The sequence below is a fragment of the Myodes glareolus genome, chromosome 25 (genome assembly GCF_982192425.1).
Source record: "Myodes glareolus chromosome 25, mMyoGla1.1, whole genome shotgun sequence".
Classification (NCBI taxonomy): Eukaryota; Metazoa; Chordata; class Mammalia; order Rodentia; family Cricetidae; genus Myodes; species Myodes glareolus.
Window position 1 is genome coordinate 40761355 of NC_142050.1, and position 20734 is coordinate 40782088.

General features: G+C 37.7%; 1 protein-coding gene across 1 annotated transcript; it reads left to right on the top strand.

Moving 5' to 3' along the window:
- Positions 1-5207: 5207 nt before the first annotated feature.
- LOC146889659 (olfactory receptor-like protein OLF3) lies at positions 5208-6161 on the top strand. The gene has a single exon (XM_085683690.2). The coding sequence runs from the start codon at positions 5208-5210 to the stop codon at positions 6159-6161; it is 954 nt and encodes a 317-aa protein (XP_085539816.2).
- Positions 6162-20734: the final 14573 nt, after the last annotated feature.

Here is a 20734-nt window from a genome sequence, read left to right on the forward strand (position 1 = left end):
TTCAATGCAATACCCATCAAAACCCAAACACAATTCTTCAAGGCCTGAAAGAACAATGCTCAACTTCATATAAAAAAAAACCCAAAATAATCATGTACAATAAAGGAACTTCTGGAGACATCACTATCCCTGACATCAAGATCTATTAGAGAGCTCCAATACTGAAAATCTTGACTTTTTAAATGTTCTGTTTTTAGAAGAAGAGAGGAAAGGATGCTCATGTAAGAGGAGTCGTGTCCTTTAGAAGGAGCCCTTGGGCAGAGACATGGAGAGTATTGTTTGCAATTATGCGGCATAGAGATGAAATGTTAAAAGACAATTCCAGAACAAGGGAGCAGGAGAAGCCGAAGTCAAACTTCACCTATATCATCTAGATAAATGCCAATCTGTTTTTTAAAAAGATTTATTTATGATGTATACAGTGTTCTTTTTGCAGGCCAGACTGGAAGAGGGCTCCAGATCTCATTATGGATAGTTGTGAGCCACCATGTGATTGCTGGGAGTTGAACTCAGGACCTGTGGAAGATCGGTCAGTGCTTTAATCCACCAAGTCATCTCTCCAGCCCTGTCAAGTTGGTTATTACACGAAATTTTATGGCTGTATGAATGAATTCCTTTCTTTTCATTCTTTTTTCAGATTGCAGATACTTTCAACAAAAGAAATAATAGATGGGCAGAAAATGGAAAAAGGGAAGATAAATGTAAAACAGTGAGTGAACATATATATATGTGTGTATATATGTATATATACATACATTCACACACACACATATATGGTTGAATTAGTGAAAGAAAAATATTTGAGCTGTTATAATTTAGAACTGGATTTAAATATTAGCAGAAAATATGAGAGTTTCCATATAATCAGTGAATAGATTTTCTTCACTAAAGAAAGATTTATTGAATAATTTTTAATTTCTAAATTGCCTGTATTGTGCATGAACAAGTTTGCCTAAAGGATCTTGAAAAAATTTTTTTTGGGTTTCTGTTTCTTTGTCATAGAGCACACATTTATTTCTTAATAAATTGCAGCAGTGAGTAATTACTAGATAAGTCTCAAAGGCACATGAAGGTAATTTTCACAAGGGCCAAACAAAGGTAATTATTTTGCATTCATTTACCTGACAAATAAAATGTGTGTTTTCTACAGACTCATGGCTATGGGGCAACACACTGGAGCATGGCCCACCCACCTACCAGCAGTGACATTCTTAAAGAAAACTGTCTCTCCCTCCCCTAGTGACCATCAACTGTCATGATGGAATGTTGGTTAGTGTGATCTTGGGAAGGAGTTATGGAACTTTGGTTATTGTAAATTTGTGAGTTCAGTGGTTCTGTTATGTCAAGAAGACAGTATTTTCTCTCAGGTCTCACATCTCTCTGGATCTTAGAATCTCTCTTCCCTATCACCTGTGATGTTCCCTAAGCCTTGGGAAGAGGGGTGTGATATAGATGTCAGAGGAGATCATTTTCCTTAGGATGTTTCAAGAGTCCTTTCTCTCCCATATTCTTTTTCTCCTGCATTATTTCTTCCCTTTTTTCATGCCAGGGATTAAACTGAGGGCCGCACACATGGTAAGTACATGCTTTACCCCTAAGCTATGCCCCCAGTTGCAAAGCTTTTCTTGGTGTCTCATTTACTACGTTATATTCATTGGCCACAGTGATTATACCTCCTACTATAATTTTTTAAAACACAGTAAAAGAAAGTTCTTCCTTCATGATACTCATATCTCAGTCAATGACCACAGGTGTAAGTCTTCTTTCAACATGATGTTCTGTGTGATGAGTTTGTATTTTGAGCACAGTTTAATTTTGAGCACACTGATAAATATTAAAGAAGGTCTAAAACCGTGTTATTTGAGGTATGGTGAATATGTGGATACTGTGATTCTGCACAACAGGATTTTATTATTTATCACAGGATCATGGAGGATCCCTGGCAAACAGGAAAAATGCCTGCAGTTGGACAAATACTGACCAGAAAATGAAGTGGAGTTGTGGAGGAGGGAGAGCTCAGTAAAACTGACATGGTCACCATTGTCACTGCTCAAACCCAGTGTGCTCTTGATGCCAGCTATGCGTTTAGCCTTGACTCACTGGCTTTTTTGTCTTGTTTACATAAATAGAGCAAGTATTTCTTTCATTCTATACTTTTTTAATGTCAATGGGAAAAAAATAAAAAATTTAGAGTGATTTATAGAACCTACAAATTGTCTATAGCTGTAAAGACAAAGCTCTGGCTTCCTAAATGGAATGGTTTGTCATGAAGTCAGTATTTGGACCCTCACATATTCATAGTGAAATAAAGAAACTCAACTATATCTTGATGGAAGATGAGCACAAAGTAATGGGGAGATACTATTAACTAGAGCTGTGTGAAAACATCTAGTCAACACGTTTCTACCATTTGTGTTTTCAAATGCAGGTTTTATATATACGAATGAATGAGGATAAAAAGAATATTTGTATATTAATTATTTTAAACCACAGTAAAATTCCCTTAGAAATAAATAGCAGTTATAGTAGACTAAGCAACATCATCCAAAATATTCAGAAGGTATCCAAGTGCTAGAAACTTATTTCAATAAAAATTATCTGTCTACAATGTGTAGCATCAGAAAATTAGCAAAATAAATAATAACACAGGAACAGATTATGAATTATGTAGAAATCTGTCAATGATAAACTTAATTCCAAAAACACTTAAAAAGTATAGATCTATTTACACATGGAAACTGTATCAATAAATTCATGCTTTGAATGATCAATTTAGAGTATAAGATATGGCCTTTTGACTGGGTAAAGATTACATGAAGGATATAATCAAGAAATCATGTACTCCATAAGACAGCCATGATAACATGTGAGGGTTTGAAGAGATATGCAATACATAAAAAAGAAGGGAATTCTTTTATTAATGTCAGAAATAAAACACAGCTGGGAAGGAATCCAGTGTGTGGGGAGATTAATGTCATTGGTGAGAGATTTAAAAAATATTCATTTAAGTTGTTTCATCTATTTTAGCGAAAATTCTGGGAGATTTTTGCAGAGTTCATTGAACTTAAACTATACAGTCTAGAAAATAATGATACTAAGATCAAGAGGTCTCCCAATAAATAACTGAAAAGAGAAAAGTACAAGCTCTGAGAACACAGTTTTTGGAAACACTCACTTCAGCCCAGCAAGAGAATTAAAAGAAACTATTCCAAAGAGAAAGAGGGAATTAGAATGGAAGCTGAGCACAAGAGGAACATTGGGTACAGTTGATTATTGTTTAAGAATAAAGGATTACTAAACGAACACAGAACAAAAGTCTATGGATTTAATGATTTCCTGTGAACATGAGTTTTGGATTTTTATAAGTTAATGTGTAGAATTTTGCACGGTTTAAGGGTAAAATAATAGAAAGTGAATCTGGAACGTGAATCCAATCATGAGCAACTGTTAATTGTAGCATACACAAATTAACAAATGTTCTTTTTCCAAACAAAGATTTGCATATGCATATTTTCCATAATGAGGGAGAAGTTTGAAGAGACAGTTCCTACTCCAGAGCAAAGAAACCCATGGTTGATAAAGAGAAAGGAAGGATCCTGAAGGAGGTGGAGAGCAGGAAGTCGAGATGAGTTATCATAACCAATAACTGGTACCTGCATGTCCAGGAATTCTGTGTATATGCTCACCTCCCAGTCTTTATTTCACAAGGGACCACTTCAGCCACTTAGACTGTGTATGTGTGTGTGTATGTATGTACGAACGTATGTATGTATGTGTGTATGTATAAACAGTTTGCTCCAGGCCTTAGAGAAAAGAAGCTACAAGGATACAAAGGATATGAGACTCATTAATAGTGCGACACGGCGTTAGTGCAGCTGAAAGTAGACAAAAGGAGAACATGAACTGAATGCTTGCCTGTCTCCAGACAGCAGGGCAGAGCACCAGGCACCATTCACTAGCCAATGTTCCACTTTGCCTCTGGCATTTTCCTAATGGTGAGGTGGGATTCACCCTGAAATCCCAGCTTCTGGCAGAGGTGGTGCTGAGTGATCTGTAAGATTAACAGAGGAAACGCTCCATTCAGCCCAGAATTACTACATCATCAACACTCACCTGTTGACATATTTGTTCCTGATGAACTGATTTTTGAGATTTTTTAGAATTTACGTTCGAGACTGAATGTCTTTTAAAATCAGTTAGATGTTTTCAGTCTGCTTGAGGTTTTAAAAAGCAACAAGGTAGATGCGGGTAGAAGGATCAGGACTGGGCAACAAAGGAGAAGCTGTTGAAAGCGGGTCAGGTTGTGAGGAGGACCCCAGGGAGCAGGTGGAAAACATGAGGTTGTCTGGGTCGTGTATGACAGAGATTTCTGGAACTGGCTGTTCTCTTTTGTCCTTTGTCTGATAAGAGGGTTGAAGCAGTGGCGACTTTGCCCTCCAGCTCAGAGATCTTCCGAATCTGACCAACCTTCTTTTTTCCTGTCCTCAGACTCTTCTCCTCTGCACTGATAAAGGGAATGTCAGTGAGTAGCCAGACACACAGCAATAATGAGCCAATTAAAAAAGTTCAATGTAGCATGTTTCTGGTCAGCATTCATGTTATGACATAACAGGTTTACTGGAAAGGGGCTAGCCCAGCAAAAGTAACGTGGGAATGTCTATCCAACTACACTCTCAGGAAAATCCGTTCTTTATTCTTGTCTGGGTGGTAAAGACTTAAATATTTGCTCTTTTTATTTAGATCATCTAAGCATCTACAGTCTTGTTTTCTTGGGAGCAGGATCCAAAATATAGGGCATCTGTTTTAGAAAAATTTTTATTTGGTTTATGTGTAATGTTTTGGATATAAGCATGTAAGGGCACCATAAGACTGTCATGTCTGGTGCCTGCAGACGTTGGAAGGTTTTGGAGCCCCGGGATCAGGACTTACAAATGGTTGTGAGCTACCATGTAGGTGTTGGAAACCAAGTCCTGACCCATCTCTTGAGCCCATCTTGAGGATAGATTCTCAAGAACAACACATTAAAAGGGTGGAAAAAACCAAATTTCCTTCCCCAAGTTAAATAAAAGTCGAAAAGATTGAAAGCTTTCAAAAAAGACCATTGGCCCAACTGATGACATATGGGTATATTACACAGTGAATCAAAAGTATTCTTTTCTGTGCTAATGAGCATCTGTTTGGCTTTCACTGCAGACTAACATTTTTCAATGGGAACAGACAACCAGACATGGGTGCATGAATTCATCCTCCTTGGCCTGTCCAGTAACTGGGACACTCAAGTCTCTCTCTTTGTCCTGTTCTTGCTGATGTACCTGTCGACAGTGCTGGGGAATTTCCTCATCGTTCTTCTGATCAGACTGGACAGCAGACTCCACACCCCCATGTATTTCTTTCTCACCAACCTGTCACTTGTGGATGTGTTCTATGCCACAAGCATAGTCCCTCAGCTGTTGGCTCATTTCCTTGCCACACACAAAGCAATTCCGTTTCTGAGCTGCGCGGCACAGTTATTTTTTTCTCTGGGCTTAGGAGGGATTGAATTTGTTTTACTGGCGATGATGGCCTACGACCGCTACGTGGCAGTGTGCAATCCGCTGAGATACTCTGCCATTATGCATGCAGGACTGTGTAGTAGGATGGCTCTTGTATCTTGGGTCAGTGGTTCCGTCAATTCAGTCATGCAGACTGCCATCACCTTCCAGCTGCCCATGTGCACTAATGTGTACATCGATCATATATCCTGTGAGCTCCTTGCTGTGGTGAGGCTGGCCTGTGTGGACACCTCTACCAATGAAGTTGCTATTATGGTTTCTAGCATCATCCTCCTGATGACCCCATTCTGCCTGGTTCTCCTGTCCTACATCCAGATCATCTCCACCATCCTAAAGATCCAGTCGAAAGAAGGGAGAAGGAAAGCCTTCCACACTTGTGCCTCCCACCTCACTGTGGTTGCCCTGTGCTATGGCATGGCCATTTTCACCTACATCCAACCCCGCTCCAGCCCCTCTGTCCTTCAGGAGAAATTGATTTCTCTGTTTTATGCAATTTTGACACCCATGCTCAACCCCATGATTTACAGTCTGAGGAATAAGGAGGTGAAGGGGGCTTGGCAGAAACTACTGGGGCAGGTCTCTGGGTTCGCATCAAAACTGAAAACCTGAGGAATCGTGAGCATCACTGGAGAAAAAGATTTTGCCTTTGTTCTGCTCCCAACTCAGATATGACAGTCATTGCCATGGAAACAAAGGTAGATCTGATGCATCATGACTGGTGATGTTATGCAGGAGGCTGAGTGGCTGTGCTGGGATGTGTGGTGTGGGTGGATATCTGTGTCACAGCAGAGTGGACAGTGGAGATAAGCATCTCTGTCACTGAGATAACACCAGTATTCAGTCTCAGTTTTTATGATATGACAATTAAAAAGAAAAAAGAAACCACTAACCTTTTCAATTTGTCACATTGTTTGAAGTCATGAATCTTTTCTTGAAACACATACTTGTACACAAAGTATCCTATCTGTATGTGTGTCAATGCCTTTCAGAGAAGATTATGGTGTTTCCAGGGAAGCAGATGTGCATTTCTATGTCGGTAGACTCAAACAATGTATGATCTAGATCATCAGAGGCAGTTACTGAGTGAGCCACCATTTGGAAGAAACTGCTGTTAAAGCTTTTAAGATGTTTCTGTGTGCAACCATCTACATGCAGCATCAACATTTAGTTAATGCAATTCACTGCAGAAAGACAAAGTGAGGCTCTTAGCTCACCCTTAAAGGGAGTTAATCAAAGGTTTTCATATAAAACCATTTAACTGACCAAGAAAACATTAAGATATGAACAGACCACATTCAACTAATTCCAAACAGAATTTGTTGCATGTATAAAGGTGTCAATGTAAAAAGATTGAATTGGACTAATCACTAAGAAATTGACAAGGCCTTTCTCTAATTGTAAAAGCATAAATAACATAAATTCTGACATAATGTGTAAGATATCAATGACAATATCTAAGAATAGAAATATTCCTTTGCCATATTCAAAGAAAGAGAATACATACATACTACCTGCATTTCACCACCATAGAGGAAGACACATTAAGATGCTATGTTCCCTCAGATGTGGTTATTTCCCTTGGACACATGTTTGTGACTTCTCTTGTCCAATCATTCCATGACATCTTTATGCATAAAAATCCCCCTTCATTTTGAAGCCTTTATGTGAAGGTTTTTTTTTCAACTTTTATTTCTTAAGAAGCAGAACTACTGAGACCATTGATTACGTAGTGACAGATTATCACAGTAAGATTCTATCTGATATTGTTACATATTTTTTCTTTTTGTTTTTAAGATGAAAACTTAACCCTTGGCTAAGTTAACTTTCTTGAGATGACAGCCTTTAGGTGTGTGTGAAAAGCATTCCCAGTAGAAAGTGAGAAAGTATTATTGCTTCACTGAGAAGATGAGACAGTATTATAATAAAAGTCATTAAGTATTTTTCAAAAAAAATTGGGCACTTTAAAAGTTTATTTAAGAATTACTAATAATGAACTATCATTTGAGGTTTGTCTTTTAAAAAGCACAATATATGCAAAAATTATTGTTCTAGCAAAAACTTCTGTAAGTTATAGGTAGGGCAATAGCTTACTACATCTCTGAAAATACTTTAAATTATATCCTTCCTCCTAATTCCCCTTACTTAGCACTGGCATTATTTTTCAATAGCACTATACTGTTCCTCTCAGTTGGATTTTCTGTTTAGCCTCTGTTTTTTTTGTTTGTTTGTTTGTTTTGATGGCATACTGAGGGAGTACATTTTCAAAGCACTCTTCAGACTCTGTATCACTTGTTATATTCAGAAGCTTTGGAGTCAGTCGTTTTATTTTTCTGGAATTAACAACTGTGACCCATGAGAACTGGGGCCTGGAAACATACCGTGGGCTTCAAGACAATGAATAATGGACTGACCCATGGACAGATGTACAGGAAAGGTGAGACCAGGTTGGGGAAGGAACCTCACCTGCAGCAAGGAACCTCAGCTTGTTTACTAGGTACAACACAAGATGGGGGAATGCTACTCTCCAGAGGAGATCTCAGTAGATTAGCAGTCTCAATTGATAAACATCAGGGTGGGAGAGGAAGTTGTAGTTGTCAGTTTACAAACACAGTGATAAATTGTCCATAAACACTCATACTCTAATGCAGGAGATTTGCCATTCCTCTTGAGTCTGACTCACGTGGGGAAACAGTTTTGATGATTTACATGGGTCCTGTCTGATGGGTCCACACATTCCAGAGGAGGGGAGTGTGGATTGAGGAAAGAAATAGGTAAGAGACAACAGATAGAGTCGAGAGGGTATTCAGTGAATATTGTAATCTGCCTCAAGTTTATTATTCAAACTTCTTATATACCCCAATCCAAAAAGAGGGGAAGGCAACATACTTTCTTTGCCATGATACAAAGAACAAACAAAGTAATTTCCTTCTCCACACATCTCCAAACATTAAGTAGCCACACCACACTCTAGGTCAACATATCCTTTTGACTAGGCAACACATCCTGTAGCCACACATTAGGTCAAAACAGCCTGTTGTATAACTTTGAAGGAGCAAGGATAGGTTTGAATTCTCTGATCTCTGGTCAAGGTGTAATAGATCAATTTCTGTGGGTTCCACAGGGCCCAAGGCCTTTAATCTCATTGACATTACTGTGCCCTTGTCAATAATACACAAATCACTAAGAATTTTGTTCATTCAGGATGTCCAATGCTCCCTACAAAGCAGAAGCTCTTGGATGGCAACAATCCTCTATCAAGAGACCCACAGTGCTCTATCTCTTCTTTCTGAGTACTACTGCAATTACTACATTGCTTAGACTGTAGACACACACCCCCCCACCCCCCACACACACACCCATGTATGAATTATTTTCAGTGCTGCACTTGCTATGACTCTGGTACTGGCACAAAATGTTAAAGTTTCTCTTTAGAAACCATGCCTATCTTTAAACCCACTGAAACAGAGATGCAAAGATCAATAAATAAGTCATCCAGTCACAATTTTTATTGGTAAGATAGTATTCCTGAGCTGGACAACATGTTTGAAATTTTCACAAATGCTGTTACTTAAAGCTGGTGACACAATAAAACATCTTCCTGCATCACTAAAAAAGCAAATTAAATGAAACTACTTACAGTGTGAGGCTGTCCCTCTGAGGAGATAAATTTCTGATGTCATACGTACAATGTTCTGATAAAGTAACAGCAAAGCAGAAATGAGGGAAAAGGAACTAAGACTGAATGGAAAGCATACAGTTTATAAGAAGGATTCTTAAGGTTCAGAACAAGTAATACTTCAGAGAGGATGATGAATATTAAAGAAACTAGTTTAGGAATTTGCCTTCAATGAGACAAGGCTAGCCATTTGGGCAAGAAACTGCTCTTTCTTGTACTGCTTGATGGTTTGCTGTATGAACTGGACATGCAGGACCCACAGAGAAATGACTGCTGAACTTGCCTAAAGGCAAAACAGTCCTTCGGGATTCCTGTGTCATGAAAGAGTCTGGTAGACATTCTGCAGGACACAGAAGAATGTGACTGACAAGCTTCAATAGTGGTAAAACAGTCTTTCACATTTCTTTCTTTATGGAAAAGTCTGCTGGATACTATGGGCCTGTAAGCTGAAGATGGATGCCCCATTGTTACAGAACTTTGGGTGACTGTCTAGGCACTGAGATGTTTCTGTCAATTCTAAAATTTTGGAAGTTGCTTACAATGTACTTTCTGTCAACTTAAGTAATATTATATACTTCTAAAGTCTTTGATGTAGTTTAAGAATAGATAGTTATAATTACAGTTTTCCTTATAAGATAAAATAGATACAAATATTGTAACTGTAGTTCTTTTTTGCTGTTGTTTTGTTTGACACAGGGTTTCTCTGTAGCTGGAACTAGCTCCTGTAACTAGCTCTTGCAGACCAGGCTGGCCTTGAACTCACTTGAGATCTGCTTGCCTCTGCCTCCCAAGTGCTGGGATTAAAGTTGTGCACCACCACTGACTGGCCTATAACTGTAGTTCTTATTTGATACCTGTTTTGTTATATATGATTTTACTATGTTAAAGTTAAAACATTCCCTTTAATTTAGACAGAAAATGGGAGATGATGTAGGGTTTCCCTCTGTATGCTGTGAATATGTTTTATTAGCATTGGTTATTAAAGAATCAGTTGTTTAGTAGAGTAAAGCCAGGCAGGAATTATGAACAGAGATATAGAGAGAAATCAGGCAGAGTAAGAGATACATCATATAGCTGCTGAAGGAGAAAAATGCCAGCTGCCAGCCAGAACCTTACCATAGGCCACAGCCTCTTGGCAATACTCAGATTAATAGAAAAAGGTTATTTTAAGATGTAAGAGTTAGCTAGAAATAAGCCTAAGCTGTAATTAATATAGTTTCTATGTGATTATTTGGGTCTGAGCAGTCGGGAAACAAATGAGCAGCCTCCATTTACATCATTGTGACCAGCTTCTCATTAATTCAGGAAGAGAAGAATGAATGAAATTCATGGTTGCTTGCTGCGGGAGCTCCTTCCGCTTTTTCAGTCAATAGCCTTTAAGATACCAGCCCACTTGGGCATGGTCTCTTTTGCTTTAGAAAGTAGCGGTAGCCCTGTTCTCTCTCTCTCTCTCTCTCTCTCTCTCTCTCTCTCTCTCTCTCTCTCTCTCTCTTTTGATTCCAGCTCTGCTTCCAGCTACTAGACTCTGTTCCTGGTTATGCAGAGGACTATTGTCTAGAACAGTGATTTGTAAATTTTCCCCTTAAATAAATAACTCTTTTATTAATCATAATTCCAAACTGGTGTGGGATTGTTTTGTGACGTACGTCTACAATTGTTGAGATGGAATGAATTCTTGAGTCTTAGTTAATCATAGAACTCTTTCTTTTGAGAATTTCAAACATGAGGACTATATTTGTATCTTTTCTACCCTTCCTGCTCCCCCACCAGCTCCTGTGTCTCTGCCTCTCCCTTTCAAACTTATGATCTCTTTTTATTTAATTATTTTGTGACATAGATACACACACACACACATATAAACACTTGTGTGTGTGTGTGTGTGTCTGTGTGTGTGTGTCTGTGTGTACTTACTGAGCCCATTCTGTGCTGTTCATATGTGTATATATTTATGGCTGGCTACTTGGAATTGAATAATAGATCACAGGGCTCATCTCTGAGGAAGACTAATTGTCTCTCACAAGCCTGTAGCTCTTCTTCTATGAGTTGGACTTTGTGAATTTTTTCCATTTATACTGTCCTATCAACTCGTGTTGAAATTATGTAAGTGATATTTACAGAGCCATATTGTTGACATTTTGTGGGTGTAGTATCCCTATCATGTCCTGAAGACACTGTCTCACAGCATGCACCTGGTCCTCTGGCATTTACAGTCTTTCTACCCTCTCTTTCATGATATTCCCAGAGTCTTAGGTGAAGAGTTTGCATGCAAATGTGTCACTCTTATTCTCCACATTTGACCAGTTGTGTATATCTGAAATGACCTTTATCTGTTGCAAAAAGAAACTTATTTGATGAGGTGGGAGAGCTATAATTACCTGTGGGGTTAAGAATAAGTATTTAGAATACAACTAGAATTATATTGATTTAGGAAAATGGCAAAAGTAAGTTCTTCTCTAGGGCCTATGATTCCCTTACCAGCCATGAGTACCCGTGTAGACTTAAAGTACCAAGCATGAATTCTATCCTATTCAGTGGGATTTACACCAATTAGACAGTTGTTAGTCAGCTTCAAGAAAAGAAATGCCACTATTTCCCCAGTAGTGCTGTCTTGCTGGTACAGTTATTGTTATGATTCATAAGATTTTTAGTTGGATAGGGTTACTTAGAGCTTTTCTCCCAATGCAGCTTGCATAGAACCTTCAGATATTAGACAGTTAGTCTTCACAGAATGAGCTTCTAGGTCAGTGCTAGCTTTATTCATCTGTCTCCTGTGTTTGAAGTATATAGTGTCTTCAACAACAGTCTTTCAGGTTCTTAGAGATAACTAAGTACATTAGTAATAGCCTATATTGTTTTATGAATCTGTTGGCTACCCCTGACCAACAACTACAAGAGAAATTTCCCATGCCCGACACTGGAGTTTTTGTTAAATTGTATACGGCCCTTGGGGAGAGCATTATAACCTCATTAAAACACACACACACACACACCATACATATGCATATGTAAGTATCTGTTATACTCTTTATATATATATATATATATATATATATATATATATATATGCAAGCTTATAAAATACTTCCTGATGACTATCAAATACCCTTTGTGTTATTCATCTCTCTTTCCTCCATAGTTAAAGTTCCTTCCCTCTTTACCATTTTATAGTAGCTCTACTATAGTATAAAATTTTCCATTTTATAGTAGCTCTACCCTGTCATAATGGACTAGACGAAGGACTCAGAGATGGGAAGGTGTTGGTAGTATCGACCTATAGTGTCTTGTCTACTGAGTGTTGGAATGGGTAAATATAAAGATCAATTGCAGTATAAGAGAGAGTACTTATCTCTTGTTCTGGCAGGCAAAATGTGCAGGGGTTAGGTTCAGAGAGCTGAATACCTATTGGTGGAGAGTTTTAGGTCCCAAGACACTGAAAGGATAAGAGTTGCTCAGAAAAATCAAACCTCATTCAAATAACCCACATAGGAATTTTTCATGAATGAGATAAAAACTCAGTCTAGTAAGTCATCACTATTTTGGGATTGCTTATTTCAGCAATTAGTCTACCTATGATAATGCAATGGGATCATGGTTTGGATATACTTATTTCAAAAATATCCTTTGTGCATCTAGCAACAGATAACAGATGTTCTTTGCTTTCAAACAGCTCACTAATGAATCAACTTTTAGTAACTTGGGGTTTGTAAATATTATCAATATGGATAAGACTATTTTAGTTTTTGTTTCAAATTAAATAACCATCATGTTCTTATTATACAGTTCAAATTATATCCAGAAGAATTATTAATTCCTTACTGTAAGTTTAAACTTTTCAGTCTAAATATTATTCAAGTTGTAATAAATACTGACAGGCAACTCTTTTGAAACATAATTTTATTAGTATCACTTTATACATAATAATCTTTATGCTTTTGCACATTTTTACAACCTTTGAAAAATGCATGCAGTTATGTGAATGTCACTACGATGGAGATAGAGAAATGCTTGAACCTCCAAACATAGCATATTCTCTCTTAAACATCATCCGTTCCTTTGGGTAGCTCTCTCTGAAAGTCAGTTCAGGTTCATGCAGTTGGCTATAGTACAATACTATATGAGAGGAAACATACTGCAGAGTCTGCCCTCTTTCAGTTAGCACGCTGCATTTCAGACACTGATGCTACAAATGGCAGTGGCAGGTTCTTTAATTGCTGAATAATAGTCCGCTTTATTGATGTGTCATAGTTTGTCAGTTTGCTATTTCAGAGTACATTGGGATTATACCTTACATTTAACAATGATGAAGAAAAGCTTTTTAAAGCATCCAGCAAACTGTTCTTTTTTTTTTTAACTCCGTTAGATGAAACCAGACATCTGACATAAGAAGTGATGACTAGTTTGTTTTGCCAAGAAATATTTAAGATCTTCAAAAGTGCCAACCTATTTTTAAAAGTTGCTGCACCAACTGTGGATGCATGTGCTAACTGGGAGAGCAATCGCTAGTCTAACTCCTTGACAACAGCTGCTGAGGCCAGTTTGGTAGTCTTTAAAGGTCAGAGGTAAGTGGCACATGGTTTCTCTTTGAGTATTTTATTTGCAGTGACTAAAGAATGCTAATATCGAGTATTTTCAAAATTTTATTTATTGATTGATTTTTAAATCCTAGTTGCGGTTTCCCCTCCTCCTGTCCTAACCACTCTGTCCCCACTCCCCACTATTCTCCTCCTACATTTCTATTTCAGAAAGGGTGGATTTCCCATGATTATCAAACAACAACAACAACAACAACATGGTATATCAAGTCACAGTAAGACAAAGCACCTCCCCATGTTTTAAAGCTGTGTAAGTATGAAGCGCAGAGTCCCAAAACCCAATAAAAGAGTGGGAGACGGCCCCTTTTCTCACTGGTAGGAGTCCCACAAGAGGTTCAAGCTACACAATTGTAACATATATATGCAGAATGCCTAACTCAGTCCCGTGCAGACTCCCTGGTTGTTGGTTCAGTCTCTGCGAGTCCCTGTGACTACAGGTTAGTTGATTCTGTGAGTTTTCTTGTGGTATCCTTGACCCCTCTGGATTTTATAATCTTTTCTCATCCTCTTTGGTAGAATTCCCCAAACTGCACCTAATGTTTGACTTTGGGTCTGCATCTGTTTCCATCAGTTGCTGGATGAACTAATGACAATGGGGCTAAGCACCAACCTATGTGTATAGCAGAATATCATTAGAAATCATTATATTGACATTTTTTCCATTCTAGCCATGTTTATTGTTATCCGAAGTGCTGGGTCATCTGGCCTGTGCATCCTGGTGCTCTGGGCAGTGTCGGAGGTTGACTTACTCTCCTGGCACATGTTTTAGGCTAGACTGGCCACTGATTGGCCACTCCCTCAATCTTTAGGCCACCCTTACCCCAGCATATAACACAGGTAGTACAGACTGTAGGTCAAAGGTTATGTGTCTGGGTTGGTTTCCCACTCCCTACACTTGAAATCTGGCCCATTGACAGGAGATAGGCAGTTAAGGCTATGTATCTGCCATTGGTAGGAGTCTTAGCTAGGGTCACCCTTGTAGATTCCTGGGAGATTCCCTTGACCCAGGTTTTTACTTAGCCCCAAGATGCCCTCCTCTTTTCAGTAATCGTCTGCAGTACTCACCCACTCTACCCTATCCCCAAACTGACCACTCGTGTTCCTATTACCACCTACCCAAAATCTACTCACAAAATCTCTATTTCCCCTTCCAAGAGAGATCCAGGCATTCTCCTGTGAACCATTATTGTTGCCTAGTCTCTCTGAGTCTGTGGATTGTGGCATAGTTATCCTTTATTTTACGGCTAATATCTTATGTGTAAGTACATACCATGTTTGCCTTTCTTAGTCTGGGTTACCTCAATCAGGATATTTTTTTCTAGTTCCATTAATTTTCCTTCAAATTTCCTGATGTCCATGTTTTTAACAATTGAGCAATAATCCATTTTATAAATGTACCACATTTTTCATCCATTCAGTTGTATCTCAGCCATTTGAGATTAATCTGTTGAGAATCTTTGCTTAGATATGTACTACATATTTTAATTGGATTATTTGGTTTGTTGATGTCTAGTTTCTTGAATTCTTTTTGTATTTTGGAAATCAGTTCTTTGTCAGATGTGGGGTTGGCGAAGATCTTTGTGCATTCTGTGGGCTGTCGTTTTTGTCCTACTGATGGCATCCTTTGCCTTATAAAAACTTTTCATTTAGTTTGATGTTGGTTGTTGGCTTGCTGTATATTGCCTTTATTATGCTTCGGTATGTTTCTTGTATCCCTGCTCTCTCCAAGACCTTTATCATGAAGGGGTGTTGTATTTTGTCCAAGGCTCTTTCAGCATCAAATGAGATGATCATGTGGTTTTTATTTTTCAGTTTGTTTATATGGTAGATTACATTGATAGATTTTTGTATGTTTAACCATCCTGCATCTTTGGGATGAAGCTGACTTGATCATGGAGGATGATTTTTCTGATGTGGTCTTGGATTCAATTTGCCAGTGTTTTATTTAGTATTTTTGCATCAATGTTCATGAGTGAGATTGGCCTGTAATTCTCTTTCTTAGTAATGTCTTTCTGTGGTTTGGGTATCAGGGTGAGTTTGGCAATGTTCCTTTTGTTTCTATTGGGTAGAACAATTTGAGGAGTATTGGTATTAGTTCTTCTTTGAAAATCTTGTAGACTTTCATGCTGAAATCATCAAGTCCTGGGCTTTTTCGGTTGGGAAACTTTTGATGACTATTTCTATTTTTTTTAGCAGTTATAGATTTATTTAATTTGCTTATCTGGTCTTGATTTAAATTTGGTAAGTGATAATTATCCAGAACGTTGTACATTTCCTTTAAGTTTTCCAATTTTGTGGAGTACAGGTTTTTGAAATATGACCTAATGATTCTCTGTTTTTCCTCCATGTCTGTTATTATATCCTTCTTTTCATTTGATTTTGTTAATTTGGATATTCTCTCTCTGCCTTTTGTTTAGTTTGTATAAAGGTTTGTCTTTTTTGTTGATTTCTCCAAGAACCAACTCTTTGTCTCATTGCTTCTTTGTATTGTTTTCTTTGTTTCTATTTTGTTGATTTCAGCTCTCAATTTGATTATTTCCTGCCAAATCATCCTGTGAGAGTTTGTTTCTTTTTGTTCTAGAGTTTTCAAATGTTCTGTTAAGCCACTAGTGTAGGATTTTTCCAGCTTCTTTATGTAGGCATTTAGTGCTATGAACTTTCCTCTTAACACTGCTTTCATTGTGTCCCATAATTGTTGTGTGATCATTTTCATTGAATTTTAGGAAGTCTTTAATTTCTTCCTTTATTTCTTCTTTGATCCACTGATGCTTTAAGTGAGCATTGTTTAATTTCCATGTGTTTGTGGGATTTCTGGAATTAGTGCTGCTGTTGAATTCTAATTTTAAGCCATGGTGATCTGATAAGATACATGGGGTTATTCCAGTTTTTTTGTATGTGTTGAGGTTTGTTTTGTTACCTAGTATGTGGTTAATTTTTGAGAAGGTTCCATGAGATTCTGAGAAGAAGGTATAATCTTTTATGTTTGGATGGAATGTTTTATATATGTCTGTCAAGTTTATTTGAGTCATAACATCTGTTAGTTTCCTTATTTTTCTGTTAATTTTTGGTCTGACAGACCTGTCCAATGGTGGCAGAAGCACAAACACTGAGAGAAGCAATTAATAAATGGGATCTCCTAAAACTGAAAAGCTTCTGTAAAGCAAAGGACACTGTCAACAAGACAAAATGGCATCCTACAGAATGGAAACAGATCTTCACCAACCCCACATAAGACAGTGGACCGACTGATCTCCAAAATAGACAAAGAACTCAAGGAATCAATAATACAATAAAAAATGGAGTTCAGATCTAAACAGAGAACTTTCAACAGAAGAATATAAAATGCTTGAAAGACACTTAAGGAAATTCTCAACATTCTTAGTCATCAGAGAAATGCAAATCAAAATAACTCTGAGATTGCATCTTACAACTGTAAGAATGGCAAGATCAAAAACACTGATGACAACTTATGCTGGAGAGGATGTGGGGTAAAGGGAATACTCCTGCATTGCTTGTGGGAGTGCAAATTGGTATAGCCTCTTTGGATATAGTATGGCAATTTCTCTGAAAATTAGGAAACAACATTTCTCAAGACCCAGTATTACCACTTTTGGGTATATACCCAAAAGATGCTCAATCATAAAACAAGGATATGTGCTCAACTGTGTTCATAGCAGCAATGTTTGTCATAATCAGAACTTGGAAACAACCTAAATGCCCCTCAACCAAAGAATGGATAAGGAAAATGTAGTACATTTACAAAATGGAGTACAACACAGCAGAAAAATTTGAAATGTGCAGCAAATGGATGAATATAGAAAACATCATATTGATTGAGGTAACCCAGACCCCAACATGCAAATATCATAGGTACTCACCCATAAGTGGCTTTTAGACATAAATCAAAGAAAACCGGCCTACAATTCACAATCCCAGAGAACCTAGACATCAATGAGGACTGTAAGAGAGACATATATGGATCTAATCTACATGGGAAGAAGAAAAAGACAAGATTTCCTGAGTAAATTTAGAGCATAGGGACCATGGGAGAGAGTTGAAGGGGAGGTGGAAGGGAGGGAAACAGAGAAAAATTTATACCTCAATAAAATCAATTTAAAACAGGGAAAAAAGAAATCTTTCAATTTAATGAAATCCCATTTATTAACTGTTGATCTTAGTGTCCGTGCTATTGTTGTCTTGTTCAGGAAGTTGCCTCCTGTGCCAATGTGTCAAGATTATTTTTTACTTTCTCTTATATCAGGTTTAATGTATCTGGATTTATGTTGAGGTCTTTGATCCACTTAAACTTGAGTTTTGTGCAGGATGATAGATATGGATCTATTTGCATTATTCTACATGCTCATGCCCAGTTAGACCAACACAATTTGTTGAAGATGCTTTCTTTTTTCCATGGTATAATTTTGGCTTTTTTTTGTCCAAAATAAGGTTTTCATAGGTTATGGATTTATGTTTGGATCTTTTATTTGATTCCATTGATCCACCTATCTGTTTTTATGTTAATAATGTATGGATTTTAATATTCTAGCTCTGTAATGAGCTTGAAATCAGGAATAGTGATATCCCTGGCAGTTCTTTTATTGTACATGATTTTTTAAGCTATCCTGTTTTTTTGTTTTTCCATATGAAGTTGAGTATTGTTCTTTCAAAGTCTATGAAGAATTGTGTTGGAATTTGCAAGGGATTGCATTTAATGTCTATGATGGCCATTTTTACTATGTTAATCTTACCAATCTCTGAGCATGAGAGATCTTTCTATCTTCTGGTATCTTCTACAATTTCTTTATTTAAAGACTTGAAATTATTCTCATACAGGTCTTTCACTTCCTTGGTCAGAGTTACCCCAAGATATTTATTTTTTGTGGCTATTGTGATGGGTATCATATCCCTCATTTTTTTCATTCCGTTTATTATGTATATATAAAAGGACTACTGATTTTTTGAGTTACTCTTGTATCCAGTCACATAGCTGAAGGTATTTATCAGATGTAGGAGTTATCTTATAGAATTTTGGGTGTCACTTATATATACTATCAAATCATCTGCAAATGGGGATACTTTGACTTCTTCCTTTCCAATTTATATCCCCTTGATCTTCTTTTTTTTGTGAAATACATTTTTTAATTTTCAAGATTTCTTATTTTTAGAAGTAGAAGACAGGAGAAAACACAAACCGTTATTTTGGTTAAATACTACTAGAAAAAATACCAACTCAAATAAAGATACTTAATGGTAGTAGCAAAGAAGACATACTATGAATAATTAGGGTAACAATCAACCAGAATAATGGTTAACTAACCAAAAAGATTGTGTAAACATTGTCAATCAGTTGGTAGCAAAGTGGAAAAAATTCTCCATGAAACATTTATCCCTCACTTTATGGTAAGTTGTCACATACACACTTAAAGGAATGACTATAATAATTACAAACATTGGTCCCTTCTTTGGCTTTATTGTGTCAATAAAATCTGGGCTTAAGTGCATTCCTCTGCTCTGTTTTCAGATGATTTGCATTGTTTATAAAATCTATAGTCTTATTCATATGAATCTGACCTACTGTATTGTTTTACATTATAATACCTTGGAGCAGGATTTAATCCTACTGCATTGGTTAATTTTGAAATACTCTAATTAGGCATTCACACTTTATTTTTCATCATCATCATCATCATCATCATCATCATCATTATTATTCATTTATAAAAATTTCCACTTCCTCCCCTCCTCCCAATACCCTCCCACTCCCCCCACTCCCTCTCCTACTCCCTCTCCAGTCCTAAGAGCAGTCAGGGTTTCCTGCCCTGTGGGAAGTTCAAGTTCCTCCCCCCTCCCTCCAGGTCTAGGAACTTTGAGATACCATCTTACACATGTCAGAATAACTAAACTCAAAAACACCAATGATAGCCTATGCTGGAGAGGATGTGGAGTGAGGGGAACACTCATCCATTGTTGGTAGGAATGTAAACGTGTGCAGCCACTGTGGAAATCAGTGTGGCGGTTTCTCAGGAAACTGGAAGTCAACCTCCCTCAGGACCCAGCAATTCCACTCTTGGGAATATACCCAAGAGATTCCCTAACATACTACAAAAGCATTTGTTCAACTATGTTCATAGCAGCACTATTTGTAATAGCCAGAACATGGAAACAACCTAGGTGCCCCTCAATAGAAGAATGGTTAAAAAAGGTGTGGAACAAATACACATTAGAGTTTTACTCAGTGGTAAAAAACAATGACATCTTGAATTTTGCATGCAAATGGATGGAAATAGAAAACGCTTTACTGAGTGAGGTAAGCCAGACCCAAAAAGAGGAATATGGTATGTACTCACTCCTAAGTGGATTCTAGCCATAGTTAAAGGTCTTTGAGTCTATAATTTGTGATTTTAGAGAAGCTAAATAAGAAGGTGAACCTGAAGAAAATCATATAGATATCCTCCTGGATATTGGAAGTAGACAAGATTGCCAGGCAACCTTGGGTGCACAGGGGGTGGGGTATGGAAGTAAGGGGAGATGGTTAGAGAGAAGGGAGAAGGGGAGGATGGGGGATAGGTTGGGGGAATGGGATGGGGGGGGAGGGAGGAAGGATGGATATGGAAGCAGGGAATTATATATCTCAACTAAAGGAGTCATTTTAGGGATTGCAAGAGACTTGATTCTAGAGGGGTTCCCAGGTCCAAGGAGAGGTCCCCAGATTGTTCCCTTTGCAGCAAAGGAGTGGGTGCCTGAACTGGTCTTGGCCCATAACCATACTGATGAATATTTTGCATATCACCATAGAACCTTCATCTGGCGACGGATGGAGATAGAGACAGAGACCCACATTAGAACACAAGACTTAACTCCCTAGGTCCAAATGAGAAGCAGAAAGAGGGAGAACATAAGCAAGGAAGTCAGGA